This window comes from Amia ocellicauda, chromosome 5 (genome assembly GCF_036373705.1).
Source record: "Amia ocellicauda isolate fAmiCal2 chromosome 5, fAmiCal2.hap1, whole genome shotgun sequence".
In the NCBI taxonomy this organism is placed as follows: Eukaryota; Metazoa; Chordata; class Actinopteri; order Amiiformes; family Amiidae; genus Amia; species Amia ocellicauda.
This window is the reverse complement of record NC_089854.1, coordinates 45,527,740-45,548,677: the sequence shown is the minus strand read 5'-3', so window position 1 is coordinate 45,548,677 and position 20,938 is coordinate 45,527,740. Positions and strand designations below refer to the sequence as shown.

At 38.5% G+C, this 20,938-nt stretch overlaps 1 protein-coding gene across 1 annotated transcript; it reads right to left on the bottom strand.

Annotated features, from left to right (window-relative positions):
• Positions 1 to 2,606: 2,606 nt before the first annotated feature.
• pkp2 (plakophilin 2) lies at positions 2,607 to 20,050 on the bottom strand. Its single transcript, XM_066705439.1, has 13 exons — positions 19,631 to 20,050; positions 18,083 to 18,162; positions 15,666 to 16,366; positions 15,066 to 15,204; positions 14,248 to 14,455; positions 11,160 to 11,337; positions 7,105 to 7,222; positions 6,785 to 6,946; positions 6,387 to 6,563; positions 5,614 to 5,764; positions 5,073 to 5,265; positions 4,642 to 4,729; positions 2,607 to 4,466 (listed from the first exon to the last, which is right to left on the bottom strand). Exons 1-13 carry the CDS (start codon positions 19,827 to 19,829, stop codon positions 4,398 to 4,400), a joined length of 2,463 nt encoding a protein of 820 aa, XP_066561536.1. The 5' UTR covers positions 19,830 to 20,050; the 3' UTR covers positions 2,607 to 4,397.
• Positions 20,051 to 20,938: the final 888 nt, after the last annotated feature.

Here is a 20,938-nt window from a genome sequence, read left to right as displayed (position 1 = left end):
AGCCATGCTGTAGTCACAACCGCAGAAGAAATGGGATGGGGGGGATTGCTTTAATGTTCTAAACACACATCTATAGGTTACGTGCTTCTCAGAGAATGTCTTTGTTTAGTAATAAGCAATCCCTTTATCCGTCATTCCAGAGCTGCCGAAAACAGGGCCCCGAGATCTGCAGATGGTTGCAGAAGAAAAGACGTGTGGGAGAAATGAGGAAAGCTCAGCCAGCCTTATCAGTGACAGAGCAAATCTGTGTGTGGGAGCGATCCACCAGAGTTCTGCATTAAACCCCAAGGTGCCGTCTAAAAGTTCACTTGCTTTTCTATCTTGTTTTCCTCAAAATCGCATACTGAGAAGCCCTGTTTCCCTCCCCCATTTTGAAACCACACATTTTGTACAAGACAGAATGTTAGAACAAAACAGGATTTGACTTCTCCTTATGGAAGAGGTTCCCAAACTTTTTGGTTGGAACCTCCCCAATACATTTAGGTCACAGCTTGCTACAGTGTTGTCGTCTCTTCACTATCTGCCTCAGTTGTGGTTGATGTCGAACTACGCAAAGTCCTTGATTTTATTTTTAGGTTACAGATGTTTGTTTTTTTATTGCCTTTTCCGAAATATTGCAGCAAAGATACCTCGCAAGATCGTTTCCTGCAACTCGTTTATTTATCCGTAATTATCACCTCAGATAAAGTGCTGTGTATTTTGCCCTGAAACTACCAATAAGTGGCTCACAGACTTTGCTATGTGACAGTTCTCTATTATGATTGGCCATTACTTGATATGGAGTAATCCAATAACTGGGAAATTATTTTCCGGAGAAATTGTGCATTGGGTTTCCAAGACTATTCATGACAGATATTTTAACTGCGTAGGTACAGGAGTGAGTCATGTAGCTCCGATGACAAACTGCTGCCAGCAGGGGTGTCAATTGAACGGCTTCAGTCTGTCGGCTTCAATGAGATCCACTCATGGATTTCGTGCATCTCGTCGACTTTTTCCTTGTTCAGCTTTTTTCTCGCACCTCCCCAAAGGGGAGACAAGGGAATTGTAGGAGGACACAAATAAATTACTGAAAGCACTTTTCATTAGGTAGTCTTATTTCTCAAGGAATGGTTAACAAGCAAATATTTGTATGCTGACATAATCATGGTATATTTTAATCTGTAGCCTTTTTACTTAATGGATTTCTGTACCTGAAATGTATTCAAAGTGACTTAAAGAAATGTCTCATTATTGTAACAGATTCTGGGTTTTCAGACCCCATCGTGACCCTTAGTAATGTGTGTCAGACCTACACAATACTCATAATATGTAGCCTGCTAACAGGAATGCGGATGATTTCCCATTCCATTAGTGGGAAAATTTACAGGAGATACTCCTGTGGGTTCAGATGTAAAGAACTTGAATGGGTTTCAAACGGGTTTGAATCCCCTATCCCGCCAATTGTATCCCTCTCTATATTTGGGACTCCCGGGGTCAGTTTTGGACAGTAGTAATGTAAAAATGTAGACCTTCTTCACTCTTATACCCACTGTTCCATCTTCTAGTGCACTCCTTGCCAAGTTTATTCATGTATCTTCCCCCCCACACACACATTTCATCTGAATTGTCCAGTTGCAGAGCCCCCAGTTGTACAAAATTCTACATCTTTAATAACCTCAACATATCAAATTATCTGCCACTACCGTAAAACCTTTGCTGGTTGCACAGACATGCACTTTATTGTTGGCTGACTTTGCAACAAAGTAGACAGGTGACTAGGATAAATGCTAGACTTGTATTATTATTATTAACGACTATTCAAATGTATTTTATGATGTGGAAAAAACCTGGAAGAATATCAAATGAGTAACATCTCTAAATACACCCATGTCTATGTGCTTAAAATGTAAAGCATATTAAAAACATTTGGAATGAAAGAAGAGTACCCACCTAAACACACAAACTTAGTCATTCGCACCTTGTGATATTTCTGGTTTTCCTTGAAGTCAGTGGATGGGTAGATGCTTTATTTATGCCTGTGTAGGTTCTGCTGCTGTGGTCTGAGAATTTAAATTTTAAGTGCCTTACTTTTGATAGAGCTCCAACAATATTTTTTTAATCCATTACATATATTTTATCCCTGAAAGCACAAGCCCCCTTAGCTGACCTAAACTTGCTGCACATTATAAAACTGTACATAATGTTTTTCTCCGAGTTATCCTCTTGGCAGTACTTCTATCCTTTTCAGTATCCTTTCTCCTTATCAGTTTTGCCTTGAGTGGTTTGCTTTGAACTCCTGTGCCAGAGCAAGTGGTAGTAGAATACATACGAGTCATACATCCTCTTCCCTTTGAGAGACCCGATTCAAATTGTGTCTGTGTCTGCTATTCTCCCCCAGCTGTGTGTTGTCTGGAAGGCAGGGTGGGGCTATCATTAAATTCACTAACATTTGATTGTCAAGGCTCAGACAATAAATGGTTCATTAATCTCACCACAACACAGTTATATTGCCTTTCAGCCCTCCACAAACATTTAGCCATATTTCGAAACCACTCCTTTATAGAGGTTTCCAAATCTAAAAGCATTCTTTGAACTTGGAATAGAGTAGAAATCTACATACAATACAATTCTTATCACAGTGATCCAGTTATTTATTTGAAAAACTATTGAAGAATACAATAAGAGCTTTCAGCTTAAATGATTCTCTGTAACATTGAAATAATCATATTTTAAGATAAGAATCTTAAGAGTCAGGATAATTACAGGCTGTTCGGTTATGTTGATATATGTATATTCATGTGTGTGTAAGCAAAGAATGTCTTGGAGGCCCTTCACTGGCTTTGCTAAACACCCTAACGTGTCAACTGAAAAGCCCAGAGCTGTTTACATTTCTTTACTTGTTTTTTCTAATATTTATTGCCACCAGAAAAGAGCAAAAACACATACAATGATTCTGTATGACCTAAAACTAGAATATCCTGAAAAGCCACTACTTTACCAATGCACGCTTCACGAGAAAGCATGCATACATTAAACTGACATTTTTTTTTTTTAAGCATTCCATAAACAGAAACCATACAGTTGGAAGAAAAGGCAATATGTACACAAACCTCTCTTCTCCCACACAATATAAAGCATTTATGAATGTAAAAAGTCACCCTGCAGGTAATATTTTGAGATTATCAGGTGTTAAAAGCCTTAGATCTGTCTTCATTGCTTGTGGTTACATAGTAAAAACTGTGCATTACAATGGAAAAGTCAAACTACATACTAGGAGCCAAAGCAGATTTTTTGTTTTGTTTTTTACTATGTCTGTCTTTTTAAGAATACAATTTTTTTTTTAATGCTGAAAATGTGTTCTCTGTTCAAACACAAAGGAGAAGTGGAGGAATGAGAACAAGGACAAAAAATATTGTACACCACATTTCTTAAGTTATGTTTTCATGGTGCTTTTTATAGCTTCAAAAACCTTGGTGTGGCTCCATTCATTCCACTTCTTTGTTACATTCTTTGGTGCCAGGTGAGGATTATTTTGGGAGAAAGGCAATCACGCTTTCAACAAGGTCAGAAAAAATACACAGCCATTACTTTCTAAAACTACAATAAGCTTTTTTTCTTCTTCAAATTTCTCTGTAAAAACATGCTTCTGCAGACCACAATTTCTTCTGCTCATAATAGCCCCAAAAATAGAAAAGTGCCAGCCTGGGACACATTGATTGATTTTCTGAAGAGGCAGTGAATTGTTAGGAATTGCACTATATTACCAAAAGCATATTTCATAGGATACAGGCTTTTGCCTCAATGAACCTTACAATCCAAGTTGTGCTTTATAGTCTCTACCGTTGGATGTTCCAGTTCCTCCCAGCTGTGTTCTATGGGATTGAAATTAGAACTCTGAGCAGATCTTAAAGTTTTTCCTAGTATGAATTCAAAGCCTCTCCTCCTTCACTCCTGGCTTTGTGGTTATTGTGTTACTTTTGTGGGCATTTGAGCAATGCTGGCAGTACACTGTTTTCCCACACATCACAATGTGTACAGGTGGGTCTGGTGTCCTTCAGAATAACTGCTCCTAAGAAGCACATGACTCCAGGTACAATGGTTTATGGCTGGAAGGAGAATTTTCCCATCACTTTACAGATACACATATTGTCTTAATAGAGTGGCTTTTTGAGAAGAGGCTCTTATATAAAGCAGGTTATATATGGTACTGCATTCTTAGGGAACAGATTTCTTGAACATACAGTCTGCAATGAAAATGTAACTTAATTGCTTAATATGACCCCCCCCCCCCCCCCCAATTCTTCCTTACTGCTCAATAACACACCATATTCCACACTGCCAAGACTCTGACTCTGACTCTGGCAAAATCTCAACCCAATCCGAATTTGCTGAACATTCGCTTTCTTTCCAGGTTGACTCTAGTCTCTTGTAGATTTGACTGCTTTTATTATCCCATTGTTGATGAAATCAGTCTTTTTGTATCCAGCCTTTAAAGATGAAAAAAACAAAAAAAATTTGATCAAGCATTGCTTCCACAAATGTAAATCTGTAATTGACATTTGCCAATCAGAAATATACACAACATCTATTCATACTCTGCAACAAAGAAACATTTGTTTAATGTTTTTTGTCCTGCTTATATACGTTTATATTACATCTTACCTTTTTGTACAGACTGTGCAGCTCTGTGTGTCTCCACATCGAATGAAGTACATTGCTGGCTGCTATGGCAGCTTTAGTGGGTCCATAGCTAAAGATAATAAAATGCAATTAAAATAAGTAAAGTAAAAAAGTACACACTACTCTACATTTAAGTAAATGGATGTTAAAAAGGTTGCCATGGTTCATTAATACTTATTGTGCCACAAACAAAACTGCCCATCTAATTAATTTGAATATGGAGACAAGTTCCCCCAACTAGAAAATAAGTGCTTCCCTGTATGTTAGTTTCTGTGACTCTTCCTGGAACACTATTTGATAACTGTCCAAACAGTTAGTTTTATAAATCCAAACATATCACTTCCTGTATAAATGCAATGACTTTTACAAACAACAGATACATCAGATATCAAAAACCACAAAAGTGCTCTCACGTGGTTTCTTTGGTGCTGATGTTGAATATTTTATTCAGCCCCCCGCTGCTCAGGATGGCTCGAGCATTCTGCGAATCTTTCTGGACCAGGTTGTTGAGAACGTAACACACCGACACAGTCATGTCTGCAGTAACATCTGTACTTGTGCCCGAGTTGGGCAAGAGCAGCAACAAATCAGGCAAGAGCTGCGCACCTTGAAAACAAACACAAACACATAAAACAGGTATTGAAAATGGATGGTTGGATAAATAAACATAAAAATAGAGTTCCTCAACAATATGGACATGAATGGGGCTATTGCAGCCTCTCAGCGGACTATTGCCCTGTCAATCCAAGACGACCCTGCCAGCATATGGCACCCTCACATCACCCATTTATAAAGACGTGGAATCACTGAATTCTCATCATTTAAGCTTTTGGCATGCGAATGGATTCTGGAATTTCGTCCCCCACAACTCTTCGGCCCTTCAGCAGCATGATTCCTTTCTCTGAAGGAGTCCCTTGCTTAACTCATTACAAACTAACGTGTTCCCCATCTTACCCATTTCTTTGTGCAGCTCACTATAGCGTGACAGGTTCCTCAGTAGAGACACTGTTGCCTTCTTCACGTCGCCGTCTGCCTGAATCATCTTCTTGATGTGCTGGAGGCCATTTTCCTTTTGGACGATGGTATGTGCAATCGCATAGGGTAACTGCATCAGATAAGAGGTTTGCTTACTTGGGGGTGCACTGAACTGATGTCCAGAAACCTTGGGGGTACATTGGGCCCAAATTGAAAAACTGAATCGTTATAATATTCAGGCACCCCTTCGATGTTAATACAAACATTCAAAATGGCATTCCTATTTGAGCAGAATAGGCTCAGACAAACCAATTCCTCTTGTAGGCTCCTAAACAAAGGTCTCTATTGTTCTGATCTCCCTAGTCTGTGTATGCGGTTTGTTTTGGTAAGTGTGGCCTAAAAGTGTCACTACTTTACATCGGTCAACTATTTTGTTCTTGTGATTTTGAAGAGGCACACTACATTTTCTTGAAGATTTATGGTCTCCCCATGACTATAACAGAACTGTGGATATGTTGCAACTACTATGATATAGAGTTTCTAAGTGCATTAGAAACATTGCAAAACTAAAATTACAAAGCCTGTAATTTCAATCCCACTCTGTCCGTCCCCTGCCTTTTGGCCCCCTCAGCGAAATCCACTAACTCAAGTTAATAATGAGACAAACTGGTTCATATACTACAGAAAGAAAGAATAAATGAGATTAAGGGAAACCTCATTATTTAGTTTCCTAGTATGAATACTTCAATTACCATTCCTTTTCCTGAAGTGAGGTTCTGAAGGGCCCCTAGAGATGCCTCCTGACTGAATTTCCTGTTACTCATGGCGATGAGAGAAAGGTACATCCTGACGGTGATGGGGCTCCAGAGCCACTCCACGCCACGAGGGTTGCTCTTCTCTTCTGGGAATGGGAGACTGCTCTCTTTGGTCTGATTTCAAAGACACAATAACCAGCCTTCAGTACTGGACTCAAATCACATTGACTAAGTTTAAAGGACTCGCACAGAACAAACGAACAACAGATCCAAAAAGTTCAGGAATATTCCCTCTTATTTTACTTCCTTTTACACAGTACACATGCGAGAAAATATCAAACATGATCATCTTTTTCCATCATATAAAAGGTGTTTTTTGGTTTTAAATGACTTACTACTGTAATCTTAGTACTTCTGGAACCAAAGCAACCGAGTGCTTCTCTTTGTATTGCCAGGTTTTGCCTCGATTCACGAATTTCCCTGCTGAATTTATGAGGGTGTTCAGCTTCCAACTGGTAGGATAGGTTGTGAAGGACACAGACGCAGTTCTCTGCAGACTGAACATGGGATGAAGAGCAGACAGCAGTGCTAGATTTATACAGTACAGCATGCGTTTCATTTTCAGTGATTTACTTTTACTGACAATGCAGTAGGCTCTCTTAAGTGGTCACAAGGAACAACCCTGGCTGACTGAGAGCCCAACCAGATCATTCACCTTGTCATCTGGTTTGCGGTCGGCCACGGAGCCCCGCACGTAATGAACCAGGGAGTCGATAAAGGAATCACAGTCCCTCATGGCCTTCCGACCTTCCGGACCTGCGGAGCTGAGATTTCTATAAGAGAAATAAAGAGAGACATATAGCTCTGGAAAAAATTGAGACCACTGCAATTTTTTCTTAAATCAGCATCTCTGCATGTATGGCAGCCATTCCATTCCAGCATCTGTTGAATTCCAACACAGGCACACCTCATTCTACTGAATGAGGTACTGATTAGATCACCTGAACCAAATCTTATTTATAAAAATGACTGCTGTGGTCATCACGATCCTCTTGCAATAGGAGCAGCTGGATGGCAAAAACAGTGCTAGTAGTACCTCAAAAGTAATTGGAATCAAAAAATAACCATTGACCATGCCAAAAGGGTTGAAAAGGAAAGTTTTGAGTGAGGGGGGGGAAAAAAGGGTTCAATTCTGGCTTTACTGGCAGAGGGATACAGTGAGCATCGGGTTGCTTCATCCTTAAAATTTCAAAGACGGCAGTTCATGAGAACAAGGTCAAGCAGCAGACACTGGGGACAACAAAGCTACAGACTGGCAGACTGGCACAAACGACTCTCCAGTGACCGGGATGACCGCCAACTCATTCGAATGTCACTCAACAACCATAGGATGACATCAAGTGACCTACAAAAGAATGGCAAATGGCAGCTGGGGTAAAGTGCACAGCGAGGACAGTTCGAAACAGGCTCCTAGGGGCAGGGCTGAAGTCGTGCAAAGCTAGAAAAAAAAAAAAAAGACCTTCATCAATGAGAAGCAAAGAAGAGCCAGGCTGAGGTTTGCAAAAGGCCATAAGGATTGGACCACAGAGGACTGGAGTAAGGTCACCTTCTCTGATGAGTCCAATTTTCAGCTTTGCCCAACACCTGGTCGTCTAATGGTTAGACGGAGACCTGGACAGGCCTACATGCCCCAGTATCTCGCACCCACTGTGAAATTTGGTGGAGGATCGATGATCATCAGATCATCTGGGGGTGCTTCAGCAAGGCTAGAATCGGGCAGATTTGGCCTTGTGAAGGACACATGAATCCAGCCACGTATAAGGTTGTCCTGGAAGAAAACTTGCTTCCTTCTGCTCTGACAATGTTCCCCAACTCTGAAGTTTTTACAGCAGGACAATGCTCCATGCCACACAGCTAGGTCAATCAAAGTGTGGATGGAGGACCACCAGATTAAGACCCTGTCATGGCCAGCACAACCTCCAGACCTAAACCCCATTGAAAACCTCTGGAATGTGATCAAGAGGAAGATGGATGGTCACAAGCCATCAAACAAAGTCTTTAATGTTTGCCCCAGGAGTGGCATAAAGTCACCCAACATCAATGTGCAAGACAGGTGGAGAGCATGCCAAGACACATGAAAGCTGTGATTGAAAATCAGGGTTATTCCACCAAATATTGATTTCTGAACTCTTCCTAAGTTAAAACATTAGTATTGTGTTTTGAATATGAACCTATTTTCTTTGCATTATTAGAGGTCTGACAACACTGCATCTTTTTTGTTATTTTGACCAGCTGTCATTTTCTGCAAATAAATGCTCTAAATTACAATCTTTTTTTTTGGAATTTGGAATAAATTTTGTCAGTAGTTAAACTGATAATTTTGCAGTGGTCTCTTAATTGTTTCCAGAGCTGTATATATAGACATGCAGCTTTTCTTTCTTATTTGCAATTACATCAGAGAGTAAGAAATAACTAACAACAAATGCAATCAAAAACCTCTATTAAACTAAATCCAACCATAAGGGTTAATTATGGATGGTTACATTCAAGGTTCACTACTCTAGGCTGCAGGAACAATTTTTTGACAATGTTCGGAGGTCTACAACTGTCAGTACAGAAGCTCTTGCAAGCTTGTCACATGCAAATGCAGCCAAAACTTCCTGCCGAGTTGGTTTATCTGGATTCGGCCTTCATAATTTGCCTCCAGAAGCATATATTTCCCTTTCGTGGATGGGAGACATTTCTGTACAATGAGAGCTCTACATTCTTGTATCTCTTCCATTGCCATGATAATGATAGCACTTGGCCAAATATAAAAGAATCACACAAAGGCAGTAACTACAGCAGAAAAGTGACAATTCTCAAAGCAAGCGGGCCTGGCATTTCTTTGCTGCTGCGGGACTCGGGAACAAACAGTCTTTCTGCTTGGTGACAACAGATTCACTGGGATCTTTTAAATGTCATCTATTGCAGGTCACTGGATCAATAAATTAGTAGCAGCCAAACCTGACATGATTGTCTCCTTTCTGCATACATGCAATACTGTAGCCTGCTGTAAAAATGTCATTCGGCCAGAAAAACCTAACCAATCTAGAAGAGCTCTAATTCACTGTTGTCAACAGTAACACATTGTAGAAGATCGTTCTTACAAACCAGGTTTGTGAATCATTTACTTCCCCTTAAGACACAGAATGACATCAGTCAGGCAGACAGTTGACTCAGACAGAAATTGTAATATGGCCCTGATAATTAACCCTTTAAAGTCAGTATATCAATTGGAGATACACTGCTGGAATCCCCTCAGTTCCCCTCCCAGTTTTGTATTGTGAATCAACACATGTATTAAAGGTCTAATTGCTCACTCTTTCTGAAATAAAAGTGCTTTTCATTGCAGTTATGTTTACAATGTCACTGATTACTGGTTTCCGACCTCATTTTATAAGTGTGGTACACACACGCGAACATGCATGATACCTGGTACCATAGAGATCAGTATACACAGCATCTTCCTGCATTTGTAATATGATATAATTTGACTAACTTAAAATCGACACGTTTAAACATAACAGGAATGCAAAGAACTTTTTTTTTTTTTTTTCAGCGAGCGAGTTTCAAATGAGGAATAAAGTAAAACCTAAGTGCTGTCCAAAACATACACCACAATCTTATCCCCAAGGTGGGAATACAAGTGTACTGGAATAAAAGCATCTCATGCTGCTCATGAATTAGTAAAGCTTACAAGGTTTTCATTTGGACAGGTTGCTCAGCAACAACACCTCACCACAAAGCTGTTTTTGTATAAACCTGGGGAAACTGGGCTCCCTGCCAGTTTGCCAAAGATTACAGCTCAAACAAGGACAGGGGTTAGTCACTGTTCATTAAGACATGGGTTCAAAGGTGTGCCTGAATGCAAGTGGAGAAAATACAGTTACCTTTGCAGTATCTGAAGAGATCTGGTCTTTGTAGACATTTCAGTTTTAAAAGGTGAATGCAGACAGTTGGGGGGGGGCAATTTTCCTGGGAGTTTTATACAAAGCAATAATTGCAGTAGGAGTTGTGTATCAGTAATGAACTAGACAGTACAAACAAGATCTTCCCATGGCTTTGTGAAAAATGACATAACAACCCTACACTTCTGCACAGTGATGTTTGAACTGACAACCATAGGGAAGGGCTGCTCTGTTTCTGCTTTGACTTTCATACTTTAATTTAAGCCTTTTTTTATATAATAATGTTCTCAACCCAAAAAGCAAGCAGACTTGCATTTCTACTGGCTCAGAATCAAGTCAGGAATTGTTGACAAGACTATAGCTTTGGTGTTTTGATCTCCAAAATAGATTCAGAGTTCTAGGTTAAAGATTAACTTTTTTGGAACAATTTGTGCCATGTAAAACATAGGAAACATTAGCTTATAAATGGTATCTAACTTGTCCCATTATTGTGAATTTGTTTAGCTACTATATCTGACACCGAGATCAAGATGAATAAATAAAGGTATTATAAAACCCTCATTAAATAAAAGGTGCAAATTAAAATAATGAATGCTAAATTGGGAGTTATTAAGAACTGAATTGAAATCCATTGTCCATTCCAATGGCTAGACACCTGAAGTTATATTTTCTGCTTGGTTTTCCACAAATGCCTAGGCCTTAAGTTGTGCACCTCCAAATATTTATTTTCTCCTCTGTCTCTCTTATCCTGTGGAAGTTTTAGTTTTTCTCACCTCCTTTTTTCTTTTTTCAGGCATTTACCGTATTAAGGCCTACCTACCTCAAACAGCCAGTGGCATTGTAGAAGATTTCTGGATCAGCCAGCAGGTCATCTTTTGGGTAGTCTCCATCTGATAAGCCAGAGCAGGGGACAATAATGGTGTCGGTGACAATCTGGAGGGCCTCTCTGGACAGTTGATCCTTCAGGAGGTCATGGGAAGACAAGTTCCATAACAAACCTGGGAAAAATGAACCCACTCTCCATGTTAATGTGTAAACAATTTTGATACTCCTGCTCAATTTTTTTCAGGATAAACAAAGAACTCCTAAATTCCTCAAAATGAGGCAGTTAGAATTCTCCAACATAAGTGACTAGGTCTTGCTCTAAGACCCAAACAGAGTTACCAACAATTCAAAGGAATACATTTGTGCCATGTTAGTGGAGAATCATAAAAATTTACCAAAGGATATGAAATGTATATTCATCAAAATACATCTGAGGACACTGTTTGAATTTACACCAATTAACTTTTCAAATAGCTTTAAAGAACATATCTCACTGAAAGGTCCTGTAGAAGAACATGAATGCTCAGGGACATTTTTAACAAACCATTCCATGAACTATTAGTACCATTTGGTTTCCCATGATTTAAAAAGTCTGAGGCTAAAACCATCAACTTAAGATCAAGGGTGTAAAAGATAGATCCTACAACTTTTATCTTGTTAATAAAGCTGACCCTGTTGCTTTCTCAGTGTTATCATTCTTGTGAAGAACAGCAGAATTTGATTGCACATTCCTGTGTCCCTGGGATAAAATCTTCAAAATAGTTACATATATCAAAAATATGAATAAGCTATCATGAGCTTTGATGGCTGTGTTTCTTTCCACATCCGCTCCTAATTATTTAATCATACACTTGCTGCATATCCAAGATTAGCACAACCTGAAAGAGCAAATAAGATTCATGGGAAGCACTCAGTTGCACCTCACATACTCCTTTGACTGTCTGAACCTGTAACATGTCTGTCAGTCTGCTTTTTTTTTTTTCACATCCTTTTTAAACTTTCAAATTATACATCTGACTCAATTACATTGCAGACAGCAGCTAGTATTCAAAGGGGTGTGTGCTTCAGGCTGCTCTGTCTAAGATCATTCTCAGGTACTGGAGAAACAGCTTTCAAAGAATAGGAGGGGAGATATTGAAGCTGACATTTCTCCAACAGTTGGGATAGAGATAAGACCCAGCAGCCCCTGGCCACACCCCTCACACACACACAAAGAGACAAGCTGACAACTTGAACGTGACTGCATTTTAACTGAAAAACCAAGGGCTAGACCAAATTAAAACTTGGCACTACTTGTGAACCGCAAATTTAAAAAAATCTGGAACTTATTGAGTTTTATTATTCTTCATTTTCAGAAACTGATATCTGAAAATAAAATTTTAAACTGGTAGGGAATAGGTTTGTACTTTGAGAATCATGGGTAGGCCAAAGTGCTCTAGTCCCTTGTCTAAAAAGATGTCAGGATGCACAGTAAGGTCATTTTTGATATACATTATTTTCAGAAGTAAAGAACTATATCTATTATTTATATTGATGTACTGTTTATGTATGTATGTACCAATTTATAAAAGAAATTCAGAGACCCCCCTCACTTCAAAGACATTCCTGTTTATGCAGCCAGTTTCTGCTCAATTTCCCAATCAAGCCAAAAAATTCCAAGGCCAATACAACAATATTTGAGGAATAGGTGTGTTCACATGGCAACAGTCCTCCTGGACAATTTAAAATCCAACAATAAAACTGCTCCTCTCCAAGTCAACAATGAGCACCAACACTATCTCCTCTCATCCAATAGTGGAGCGTGTTTTGAGTGATTTAGAAATCCGCAAATGTGGCTCTGTAGCTTTTTAAAGGGAGACCTGCCTGCTGTATAGTATTTTTCCAGTTTTATTTTATCATATAAGCAACTTTTAACCCTTAAAATGTAAAACTCACTAAAACAACAACACCATCAGATCTGTGAATAAGGAAATCGATCCTCCCTTGTTAACCTGCCATTGCATACTGTATGAGAGTAACAAGACTGTTTTTGCTGCTGAATACACATAAAAAGGATTAAAACCTGTAGCTACTGGCTGCTCCTACAAGGTAACAGTCTAATACGCCAATGGGAGCTTGACCTTTGGTCTTTCATCTTTTGTTTTGGTGTAAGTTGTTCAAGTAAAAGGCCCTGGAAGACCTGAGGCACCATAAAAGTGAAACAAAATGATGGGCTTTCACTTATAGTAGCTTGGTTCAAAAGTGTTCAGCTATGTATTATAATTGGTTTGACAATTTTGCTTCCAGGACTGAAAGAACCGTTTTATTTTTGATATACAGACCTCTTTAAATAAAATAAAATAAAAAAAGTTTCCCCATTTTGTTTTCATAATACATGCAATAGAAGGTCACAGATTGCTTAGTTACATATCTCCCAAGCAAAGTAGATTTATCTGCTTGGGGTTTACATGCTACATACAATGGTGCAATATAAATGTAGCGTTCAGTGACCAAATTTCAGAACAGAGATACATATGGAGAAGCAAAACTGTCAAATTTCTGCCATGGATAAAAACAGCAGAGATGCTGCAACCAAAATAAGTTAAGCAAGTTCCCGAAATGAAAGTGATCTAGGAAGACTTGTTTGTCAACCACAGTTTAAAAAAAAAAAAAAAAAAAAAATCTAGTGGCCTTGGCGAATGTTATTTCAGGAGGCTTGCTGACACCAATTTTAAGCCAGCGTCCAGCGTTTCAACCTGAAATATAAAACCTCAACCTTTTTACTTGAAGGATGAGGTTTATGTCTTAAGCACCTCATGGAGACTGAACCAAACAATTAGTTTCCTTCAAAAAAAACACGCCAGTCAGCCCTCAACACTCGGCTGATATATGATCCATACTGCTGCCAACCAATGATTTAATAATACTCCCCTGTTTAAGCAAATAATAATAAATAATAATAATACTCTCCTATTCAAGCAATCAATTAAAAAAATACAAATAAAATATGAATACAAAGGAGCAAAAGAAAGAGTATAAGGGCATTATTTTAAAGGTTATAGAAACAAAGTCTTCCTAAATGATTGGTAGGCTGTTTGACTTACCTGTGAGCTGCTTCTTTGTTTCCATATCTCTGGTGGTTTTGAGTACCTTGAGCACAACTGGAATCCCATTCTGCTCCTTCACATCCATCTTGTTGTCATTGTTCTCGAAGACAATATTGCGAAGGGCTCCACTGGCTGCCCTCTGAAGCTCCACGCTGTCACTCTTAAGGAGGTTGATTAGCTTGGGGATGCCATGCATGAAAAACACCTGGGGGAGAAGAGAGGGTCTTGTTTGAAGCAACACATGATCAAAACAAGCAGAAGAAGCTTGAGGCCAGGAAATGTCCATGGATAACCACACACACTAAGGAAAGGTTTTTCAATCTTCCAAACCTCATTGGTGTAATAAGAATAATTAAAACAAACAAACGTATTTTCAAGACAAAAGGCCAAGACCTAATCTACCCCACTTGTTTCCAGTCAGTTTATTTTGTTACTTTTTAATAACTAGAGAAAAAAAACGAAACAAAAAATGTAATTTGCAATTCTCAGGTAAGCTGAAGTGTTGATTTGTTGCAGGCCCAAATCTTGAAGCTCATACGTATTGTATTTATTTAATCTGTACTGTTTCACTCAATTACTTCAAATCACAATTCTAGTCTCCTTTTTCAAGTTTAGGTAAAACATTATTTTACATTTAATATACCATGAAATAACGGACTTCACAGTCTTCAGAAAGTTTAATTTTGAACAGTCTGTCCTTAAACAGCTGCAACAAAACAAAATTCACACAGCTGTTGGGAGTTGCTTAGGACGGACATACACACGCACCACACGATAGCAACAACAGTGTCCGTCACGATACAAGCACTGCTCACCGTTCTCTTCGCTTCGCTACTGAGGTAGCACTGATGCTGGATAAAGTTTGCCGCCGAGACTTGAAAGTCAGTATTCTCCTGAGACAGAAAGCCCACGGCTTTGTCCAGCGTTAGCTCGATGGCCTGCCCCTCAGACTTGCTGTGGGACAAAGACCTTAGTCAGAAGAATCAGACAATCCTAAATCTAGCAAATACCTTTACTGGTGACTTGCACCTGTAGTGATGTTACCCATCATGCAATAGTCACGAAAACATATACACAGATTTTTGGAACTTAAAAGTAAATCTATATGGCTTGCTGGGAACAGCTGACAACAGTGTTGATTATGTTTAAGATTTCAAGTGATTAAAGACAGGGGTTAAATCTCTTTGAAATACATTTCAAAACAGCTGATAGCTCATTGCTCACAATCTTGGAATCATACCTGAACTTCAAATGCTTTTTATACAAGCACATACAAAAGACCCAATTAAAAACAGTCAGTACTCAAAACATGGAGCTGGGAAAATCAAATATATACATATTTTTTAAAAAGAGCAACAAGAAAATACGTATGATACAAATCAAACACAAATACCATGAAATAAATAGAAATGTACCTTCTTTTTAACTCCCTGACAGACTTCTGCTGGTCCATGGTGGAAAAACCTCTGGCTTCTGAGGCCCTCCTTCCATCAATTTCCATACTTATCAATGAGGCAGGGTAGGAGGCACGGTTTGCATTCTGCTTGAAGCCACTTTCTCTCCTGACAAGACCATATTTCCACAAGCCCCCCTCAGAGCTCCTATTCGTCTGGAACGAGTTTCCAAATCGCGCTTGCTGACGCATGCTGACCCCTGCCCTGCCTGCGTCCACGAAGACGGGCATACTGCTGTCAGGACTAATGGGGCTGCTGGGTAAAAAAACACCATCGTCCGAGGAAAAACGTTGTTTAGTTACCACTTGACGCTGGCTCCTTTGGAAGGTCGGGGCCCTGGCCATGGCGAACTTCCTGCCGTTTACGATTTCTGAATGCGCGTATCTGCAAGAAAGACTCCGAGATCTTTCCTTGTCACGCTGGGACGCACTCTTTGTGAAAGCCTGGGCAACGGGCATTGTGTATGCGCCACCGCCATGGAACATCCCATCGTGGTAGCTTGAACGGAAGCCGAACTGAGAACGCTGCATCTCCGGGATGACAAACGGGGAGACTTCCAGCCTCATCGCCGGCCGGCTCATTGTGTCCGTCAGTCTATAGCCCGCAGATGCAGATTTGCTTAAGCTCTCATAATTGGTTTCATAGCCCTCTGTTAAATGTACCTGCAAAGACATACATTGCGAGATTTCGAGTTTTACTTACAATAGTCTATAAAATGGTTGCATGTGTAACTGTTGAAGAGAGACATTTTCTATCGTTTGAGATTCAGGAGCTAAAACGGACACAAAAGCAACAGATTATTCTACAGGAAAAATACATGCATAACTTTAGTTTGGGGCTGAGTGCAACACTCCAGCTGAGACCGTACCATTTATGAATCGGCCAAAACTGATCTTCAGCATGTGAAAAAGCACAAGAATATAGAAAAGTGAATTATCAGAAGAAATGTTGATATGTTAATAAGAATTGTCAAAGTTTAAAGTCTCCAATAAGACTGGCGAGTGCTTTTAGGTCTTAAACTTAATTAAATCAAGAACATTTTTAAGTTACTGCTAATTGAAACCATAACATTTATTTTCATCCACATATTTCAAAAGATAAAATATATTTTAAGGGTAGAAATCCGGATGCCTGATTTCACAGATTTTAAAAAGGGTTATGCCACCTGAAATAAAGCACTCACACTGTTATTGCTGTATATTAAACACAAATTCAACATACTTTTCAGAAAAGTTAACTTTAAGCTGTCTTCAATTACATTTGTCTATGAAGTTGTATCTGCTTGGAGATTATTCATTCCTTGTGCTGGAACACATCTGTCCCATTTATTTTAATTGCTTTCATGCCAAATTGTTGAATGCATGTGATCAAACATCAGCACTCCTGACGATGAGTAATATTTTCACACCAAATACCCAAATCATTATCTCAGAGAAGGCTGAAGCTTGGCATGGTGGTCGTAGCAGGTCATTGGCATATTTCAAACATTTGATAAAAGGCTTGCAATTCCTTTATGGTGACATTAGTGTTAGTAAGTGCTATAAACAGCATTGTAAAGTTCTGACTTGAATGTGACATTCTGCCTGCAGAAACAGCCAGATGGCAGATGGATTCAAATCACCTCTTCTATCCCAGAGAGTACACCTCTCTGGTCTGGCAATGCATTTCAGGACCTTGTTTACCACTTCAAAACAATCCCATATGGGTTTAATGGTGAGGGCCCTTTTGAGCTTTGAACTTCACTACAGGGCATCATGGGAGGTCTAGAAAATAGGATGCCACCTTGACCACCCCAATAATAACATTGTTGATTTCTGATGGTATCTGACTGGAGGAGCAACTGGGCCCTTACAGTCTTGCTATTGTTTGTACAGTGTATATGGGTTGTTTGCCTGCCACTTGAGGGTAAGTAAAAAATGAAAGAGAAAACACCCTGCAGAAATCAGTGCTTCTATTATTCTCAAAATGAAAAATGTGCTCAATGCCACTGGCAAAAATGATTCTGCCAATATCCCATGTAACACTTATATAAATTATGTACATGGCATTCACAATATCTCTGCATAATTCACTTTCTTCACAGGAACACAATCTCTCGGAAGGTATTCTTAATGTCATATGAACCCCGTCCCATTAAATACCTTTCTTGAGGTAAATGAGTTGGTACAAACAAATGCACAGGACTTCAGATGGTATGCCATTATAAGCATTATAGACAGAAGAGTACACCTGATACATAAATGAAAACGGTATACAGAGTTATCCAAAATGTGTGCCTTGCTATCTATCATGACAGGTCACTGCTATAGCCTACAACCAATCATTTTGAGTTATGTAACTTCAGTACCTCAAGTTTCATACATGCATTTGATCCTTACCTTTTCTAGCATGTTCAGAGCGTCCTTTCCATATTCAGATTTGTAAAGGGTTTCAGAGATGCCTGGCAAGTGAAGACTGCCTGAAATTGCATTTTGGACATTATTACACTGACAAGACACACCTAAATAATCTTGAATAATAATCATAATTATCATCTAAATAATAATGAAGGAAAAAAGTCCAAAGCTGCTATATGGCTGCCAAGTAAGCTTGCAAAAATAACCTGAAGATTCTCAATGTTTTCACTGCAGTTCCTCAAAACTACAAAATATTGTATTAAATATTGAGTATGGCTTATAGGCCTTTACACTGTGGGCATGTATGATGTTCTTATTCTCCCCAAATACAAAACAATGTATACAAATGTTCATCTTCTTAATTATCAAATGCTGAATGATCCTAATTTGTGATATTCTAATACCTCCCATGTAAATCTCAATAATCAGACAGCTGGTTAATGTTAACTATCAATCATTAACCCAAGTTCTTGTTTTGAGAATCTGCAATAATGTTTTCTCCCTCAATATATACCCAACACCTTTAACTGATGGACAAGCAAGGATTCAGTAACACAAAATAAATACAATAACTTGCATTAATGCAAATTAAATTACTATTATTGTTATTATTATTATAGTAATACTAATTACATTTGATTTGCATCTATGCAGCCTTTGTCAAATCAGAATAGAATAAATGGATACATACAGGTAAAGTTAGGATGTTTATACTACTGATGTACTGAGTATATAGTAATAATTATAATTATAATAATAAATATAATAAACTCGGAAGTATAAACATCCTACCTTTACCTGTATGCATCAGTTTATTCCATTTTGATTTGACAAAGGTGTTCATATCTATTTAAACATACAAAATACGACTTTATTCTTTTGTAACTTTATTTTTAGTCTCATTTGGCCTCTTCTCATAACTTAGCCCCAGATACACCCATTCAGTCACATATACATGAAAACCAAATAATACACCCCATAAACATTAAGCAATATTCCCAAGTACACACACACACAAAAAGTTGTCTTTTTTTTTAATGAGAATTAATTATATGCACACATGCGCATTAAAAGAAAGACATCCGACTCCACCACAACCACATTTTAAATCTTGCATGGCTGATGTCAACACTGAAATGCGTATTGCATGTATTTTTATGATTCCTATATAATCATTTTAACCATGGAATAAATTTTATAATCTGTAAAGCAGCTATCATAAAAAGGTTACATCCGATAATGAAATAAAGACGTTTCAGACTTCTCAAAATACTGTTACTACTTATTTGGGAATGATGATTCAAGGACTGGCAGGTGAATTAGTTTTATTTACTTATTGCCACACACATCAAACTAGTTTTATTGAACAAATAAACCTCTGGCACAGATCAAACGGGTTCAGGTGGGAAGAGATCGTGATCTTAGCTTTGAAAATCCTTGGATCCTTTGAACCATCCACGGAGACATCGACCCCAGCGTGCAATGAATGAATTAACTTTACAAGCTGTACAGGCTTATATAATTACTTACCATTGGACAAGCCCTTCTTGCTTTTCCTGGACAATGTCAGCTGCACTTGCTGTTGCACTCGGGAGGTTTTGCCACTAATAGGGTTCGTAGACAAAATTATGTTTTCCTCGAGCGGTAATGCTAAACTGGAGTCTTCCGCCTGAACTGCATTGGTCTGCAAAACCGACTTGATGAAAGTTTGGGAGCCGATATCGATCATCCTGTCGATGTTGAAATATAATACAATCCACCTCCAAAAGTCCCGCACTTCCTAAAAAAAGTACAGCAAAAGTGCAAACACCCCAAATAGCTGACGGACTGTTCAGCTCAACAAAAGCCCTGACTCTGACAAAGGATCCAAGCAGAGTAGCAAATATTGTCCTGAACTCCTTTCTGCTCATGAATTGAACGGATACGGGTGTGGCTTGAACAGGTCTGACAGAGGTCTCATTTACAAACGAGGAAGTTGCTTCTATTAAAGCTACAGCAGGTAGAGGCGCACAAGGTGTGAAATAATTAATATTGGTGTCAACTGTTTTACTCTACTTAAAACTTCTTAAAAAAAAAAAAAAAAAAAAACTAAATGCCACTACACTGTACAGCACTGCTGCACTGTTGGAGAGCTGAACATGTCTTGTGTATGTTTAGATTGGATATTTTACACTTTGAATAAAACAAAGATGTATATAATTGAAAATATACATATACATGCTTTGAAAAAGGACACCTCACACAAAGGCTAAAAGCTTCTTTTTTTTTATGGGAATTTCCAAATAAACCACATAACAGGTCTGGTATTTATATTGAGGTTTTAACTCAAATACAAAATAATGGTAACTGGGAGCCCTCTTGTGTTCATTGTATTGGTTGCTTTAGTAACCTGGTGATAAAAGTCATGATACAGTATGTCAGAGAAAACAACAGCTATATTGAAATCATGTCATATTTTAAAATATTTACAACAGATACACATATGTCAAATATGTGCATGCTTTATTGATCTCTGTGGTCACTATAAAGAGGTATAACTATTTAGGGTTGGGAACTAGAAAACGAATTAAACATTCTGTATCTAGGCATGATTCAACTAGTAAAGCCAAATACAGGAATAGCAGGTTAATGTTTTTTTTTGTCATTTATTTTCCATTTTATCTCTTTTCAGATTACATATTTTAGAATTTTAGCATAATATCATGCATAACATGCTTATTGTATATAGTGGGCAATAGTGCTGCCCCAATAAAAGCATCCACTGTAAACTTTTAAATTGAACTCTTTTCAAGTTCTTAAAATGTCTCCTGGTGAAAGGCAGTTCCGAAGAATATTTAA